At 25.3% G+C, this 6,208-nt stretch overlaps 1 protein-coding gene across 4 annotated transcripts in view; it reads left to right on the top strand.

Moving 5' to 3' along the window:
• The first annotated feature begins 3,259 nt into the window (after positions 1-3,259).
• Positions 3,260-6,208, top strand: part of LOC142331535 (fatty acyl-CoA reductase wat-like) — a 52,120-nt gene continuing 49,171 nt past the window's right edge. For all 4 annotated transcript variants that reach the window (XR_012758030.1, XR_012758031.1, XM_075377522.1 and 1 more), the window contains exon 1: positions 3,260-3,540. Coding sequence is in view for 2 of the 4 variants with exons in the window: in XM_075377522.1 (XP_075233637.1) it covers positions 3,334-3,540 (207 nt within the window). In the remaining 2 variants the exon portion in view is untranslated. The remainder of the gene's footprint in view (positions 3,541-6,208) is intronic.

The following is a 6,208-nucleotide window of genomic DNA, read 5'->3' as shown; positions in this document are numbered from 1 at the left end:
TTAGATTAAAGAATAATATATTATTTTTAAAAAAGTTATGTTTCATTCTTTGTACTCTTTCAAGTCTTTTGCACATTTGAAAAATTACAATTTAATTGCTGTTTTTATTATTTGAGTTTAGTTTTGTTTAAAATTTTATATTAAGCGCTTTTTTGGCATTCTATTTTAATTTCTGTTAAAATAAAACACATTTTGAGAAAAAATGGTGTAACATTGCAATAATTAATTTTTTCTTAATTTAGACATTTATTCGATAGAAATTCTTGGTGGCTAAGTTGCTAAAACTCTTAGTCGTATTATGTATGCAGTTTTTTATGGATAAACAAATATTGAAAAAGAAAAACACTTTGAATAACTTTTTATTTCAAGTTCATTAATCGACTATTGCTATTAAAGATGAATCCTTTTTGGAAAACTTGTGATTCAATAACATTAATAAAATCATAATAAGTGGCGATAGATGTAAAATTATTAATTAATTTGAGAATGTAGAGACAGCCCTTACATTCTTGTACTTAATTTATCCCCCCCCCCCCCACCACAACAATTATAAACTGGAATTTTTATTGGATTTATTATCACAAATTAAATTTTCCAACTTCTGTGTGGATGTAAGAGAATTAATTATAAAAAGGAAGAACTAATATACAGGGTGGCTAAAGACCAAAAGACCTGAATAAAAATCTTGATTGGTTTCAGGCACCGCTAAATATAAATAGCGGTAGTCTTGTGTTTTTGTTTTCAGTTCGGTACAAACAACGTTCATGCACTTAGACTCCTTAACCAAATTCTGAATCACATCAGATAATTCAATCCGACAATATTTAAATTAAAAAAAAAATCTTAGATGTATGCCTGATGCAATCAGTAGTGCTTGTACCCATTTCTGAAAACAAATTATTTTCCATTTCTGGTTTAGTCAAATTATTTGATATTTTATAATAAATCAGTAAAGCATTCAATCACATTAGTGTTATAAACCAAATAAATTGAATGTAGAGTTTTTAAAACTTATATCTTAACAGTTGTATTATTGCTTTTGATGTTCTTCAGTGACATGCTGTTATTCTCATACTGACACTGAGTGATTTTATTAGTGAAAGGTTTTTTTTAGAGTTAGGCAGAAACTTAGGTAGAAAATGATGGTACATTTAGAATATTGATGTAGAGCTTTTGTGTGATTATGTTCTTTATATTGTTCAACTCTACGGAAAGGTTAACAGAAAATGAGGGCCTAAGAGATAGTGCAGGGTAAAATAATTTAGTTTTTATGGGATAAAGAAATTAAAAGAGGAAAATTTTATTTTATTGAGAAAATATTTTTATCGTAGTAACTAAGCACTTGAAATTCATTACATAAATTGAATTGGGGCAAATTTCGGTAGAATTCAATGGATTATTGAGTTTCTTCTATCCTACAATAAAAACATCCAAGCAATTGATACAGTAAATCTTTTGAAAAGTAACTCAATATTTATTTCAAATTACTATTTAATACTTATACGTACACTCGATTACATACGAATTAAATGCATTATTAAACATACATTAGCTATATTTAAGATAAATTATCATGTACTACCAAAACAGTGGAAAAACTCTAAAGGAGGGACTTGGATTAGTATTACGTTTTGGATTAGTAATACATTTTGACACACAGAAACAATAAATATGTAAAATAGTAGCAAACAGCAGGAATGAGGTAATTTTGGAAATAATAGGGATGTAGGAACATTTTCCGAATGGATTCTCAAAGATAATGTTGAGGAGTCAAATAAAAAAAAGAAGGAAAATGATGGACTGAAGCAATGTTTCATCTTCTAAAAATATTTCTGATTTTTATCATCCCAGAAATAAAACCGGATCTTTTGTTAAGTCGATGACATTTCATTACACTAATAATTTTTCTTAGCTAATATATGAATATATTATATATAATATTCGTAAAATCTATATTATCGTAGCCTATGTATTTAAATTGTATTATTTAAATCTGATGTTTTCATAATTTTGAAATTTTTTTAGTCTTTGATACATTAGTCTCTGAAAATGATTTTCTAAAATGTTCATTTATAACATTTAAATTGTAGATTTAAAAAACCTCTTTTGAAATGTTAACCATTAATTAAAATATCACAGTATGGCAGAGCTAGTGGAGAGAATATAATTGTAATTAAAGAAAAAAAAAATTAGCATCTGAATTATGTTTTTTACAATTGTTGATTTTGATGCCATTGAATCAGTAAATGAAAATCGATTATTAAATTATTTATTGGTTGAGATTTTACAACCTTATTGGCAAGGAGTAAAAATTGCTAAAGTATGCCATGCCAGTTCAAAATCTTTTGAAACATTGTGTTGCAGTTTAAAAGACACTAAATTGATTGTCAATGGTCAACGGTAACACAAATTTTTGACGATTTTAATTTAGTCATACTGAGATATAGAAATGAGATTATTTTCGTTATTTTTTATAAATCAGCAAGATGCTTCTATAACAGACTTATAAGCGCTGTTTCAAGCTTTTTTTTTGTATTAATATCAGGTTTTAATATTTTTTATGAAGTATTTTCTGATCATTTTCCCATTCCCATGAGAGTTAATATACTTAAAATCAATTTGAAATAGTGTTAACTTTGTTGCCAAAGCTAAAATTGTTATTGGATTTTAAGTAATCGAATGAACAAAAAGTTAATTACTTGATAAAACGTAGGTGTTTTCATCGAATATAGAATTTGATACAGTTTATGATAGTTCTTACAGATATTATTTCTGCGTGAAGAAGGTACAGGAAAAAACTGGTTTGATGCATACAGTTGCAAGGCTCATTTCTGGGTTTATTAAGTATCAAAATTGAACAGGATACAAACTCACTTACTATTAAAAATCAATATTAACAGTTTTTCAATTTTTTATAGACAAAAAGGTTTTGTAAATTTTTGTATATAAAAAGATTTTTGTAAATTTTTTGTTAGTTGTTAATTAGTATTAAAGATGTGTCTATTTTAATATTGTACATAACAATGCATTTTTAACATAATTATATGTAATTTATTTGATGTATAATAGTAATATAAATAATACATGCAAATTTAATTAAAATGCTAATCTGTTATCTGCTATCTGCAATTAAATAATTAATTATGGGAAATATAGTTTTTTGTAATGCAATTTTGTAAAATGTGAATCATTAATTTTTTCCCATAGTTTTCTAGAAAAAAAAACAATTACTTTTCATTGTTCAATTTTATATGATAACATATACACTTTATTGAATTTTAAATTTATACTTTTAATAAGCCTTTATTTGAAAGAAGCAGCCAAAAAAGTATCATGAACACCTGTTTATCAGAAACTCCAATACAAAAATTTTATGAAAAAGAAACAATACTAATTACTGGGGGCACAGGATTTTTAGGTAAAGTTATCATAGAAAAGCTTATGAGATCTTGTCAAAATTTCCAAAAGTTATACTTAATAGTGCGACCAAAAAAAGATAAAGATCAAAGAGAACGGCTTAAAGAGCAATTTGAACATTTTGTAAGTATTTATTTATTTTAATTTTTTATTAATATTTTCCTGAAAAAGTATTAACTTATTTTTTTGTTACTTTTGGCCTTAGATGTGAATTTAAGTTTGTGTAATTAAATGGAAATTAGAATTACATATGTAGATCTGTTAACGGTTTACGTAAAAAATAATAATAATATTTACAATTTAAAATTAAAAAAAAAAATTATCACTTTCAGATTGAGTGAAAATCATTTTAATAAAAGAACAATTTCATGTAGTATATGTCTGTAAGGGTTTTTTTAATTTCTTTAGTCATTCTTAAAGAGGATTTTTATAGTTTTTTTTTGTTTTTTTTAACTTTATAAGCTCTGCTTATAATAAATATAATATGCTTTTTTATAAATATTATGATTCAATTTTTTATTAAATATCTTATTTATTTTTGTTTTATTTATTATTTGTTTGTTTTTATTGTTTCTGTTTTGTAATATATATATATATATATTAATTAGCAAAATCAATTCATTTTTTGTTACTGTATTTGTCCATATTCCCCTCTACACCATTATATCAAAGACAAAAGTATAACACAGTTTTCCACCAACAGTACAGAATTATACTTTTGTCTGATATAAATATATATTGTCTTTTATATTACAACCATTTTCTATTGACATGTATTCTACCAAATTAAATTCTTAATTTAATTAAATATATCTAGCTAGTAACTGTAGACAGCTCATGGCTTTAATAATCGTATTATAATATGTTGCTAATTTTTAGTAGTATAAATAAATTGAAATATTGTTATTTTTGTCTTGAACTGATCGAAGTGGTCAAAGACAGCAATAACCAGGCCACTGAAGAGGCCAATTTTATACTTGGTGCTTAGCTTAATACTGACTATATTCATTGATAAAAATATATTGTTGATTTTACTGATGATTTCTGAAATCCGACCAGATTCTTTTATTATTTTTGGTTATAGACCCACCTTTTGAGCCCATCTAGCAACAGACTTGTAAACACCTTACCAATTTCATTAAAGAACGAGATAATTATTTAATTACTATCTCCTTTTTTATATATGTGGAAAATTATTAATTTCTAGCAACTTTCAGGAATTTTATCATCTTCTAATGTTATTATAAAGTTCTTATCCTGGAAATTAAGCGGCACATTTTTCAAAAACTCATCATAAATAAAACGATCCTTGCAGTAGCTTCATTATCTTTAATACTTTAAAAACATTCATGTCTGATAAATTCATCTAACAATTTATCTTCAACAACAAATTTCTGCGGTTATTCTAACATTAGGGTATTTTAACACATCTGAAGAAGAGATTGAGAAAATTTATAAAATGCAATCGCTAGGATTCCACTGACGTACTGTTATCAGTTAAAAGTTGCATTTTTCTTAAAAGTCCTTACATGTTTCTAAAATAATTCTTTATCGCCTAATGCCTTAAAATTTTTTTTAAATGTATATTTTTATGTTTAAATTATTTATACAAATTTTTTTCTGTTAATATTGATTTTTAATAGTAAGTGAGTTTGTATCCTGTTCAATTTTGATACTTAATAAACCCAGAAATGAGCCTTGCAACTGTATGCATCAAACCAGTTTTTTCCTGTACCTTCTTCACGCAGAAATAATATCTGTAAGAACTATCATAAACTGTATCAAATTCTATATTCGATGAAAACACCTACGTTTTATCAAGTAATTAACTTTTTGTTCATTCGATTACTTAAAATCCAATAATAATTTTAGCTTTGGCAACAAAGTTAACACTATTTCAAATTGATTTTAAGTATATTAACTCTCATGGGAATGGGAAAATGATCAGAAAATACTTCATAAAAAATATTAAAACCTGATATTAATACAAAAAAAAAGCTTGAAACAGCGCTTATAAGTCTGTTATAGAAGCATCTTGCTGATTTATAAAAAATAACGAAAATAATCTCATTTCTATATCTCAGTATGACTAAATTAAAATCGTCAAAAATTTGTGTTACCGTTGACCATTGACAATCAATTTAGTGTCTTTTAAACTGCAACACAATGTTTCAAAAGATTTTGAACTGGCATGGCATACTTTAGCAATTTTTACTCCTTGCCAATAAGGTTGTAAAATCTCAACCAATAAATAATTTAATAATCGATTTTCATTTACTGATTCAATGGCATCAAAATCAACAATTGTAAAAAACATAATTCAGATGCTAATTTTTTTTTTCTTTAATTACAATTATATTCTCTCCACTAGCTCTGCCATACTGTGATATTTTAATTAATGGTTAACATTTCAAAAGAGGTTTTTTAAATCTACAATTTAAATGTTATAAATGAACATTTTAGAAAATCATTTTCAGAGACAAATGTATCAAAGACTAAAAAAATTTCAAAATTATGAAAACATCAGATTTAAATAATACAATTTAAATACATAGGCTACGATAATATAGATTTTACGAATATTATATATAATATATTCATATATTAGCTAAGAAAAATTATTAGTGTAATGAAATGTCATCGACTTAACAAAAGATCCGGTTTTATTTCTGGGATGATAAAAATCAGAAATATTTTTAGAAGATGAAACATTGCTTCAGTCCATCATTTTCCTTCTTTTTTTTATTTGACTCCTCAACATTATCTTTGAGAATCCATTCGGAAAATGTTC

The sequence above is a fragment of the Lycorma delicatula genome, chromosome 10 (genome assembly GCF_047948215.1).
Source record: "Lycorma delicatula isolate Av1 chromosome 10, ASM4794821v1, whole genome shotgun sequence".
Lineage (NCBI taxonomy): Eukaryota > Metazoa > Arthropoda > Insecta > Hemiptera > Fulgoridae > Lycorma > Lycorma delicatula.
This window is presented reverse-complemented; position numbering and strand designations above follow the sequence as displayed.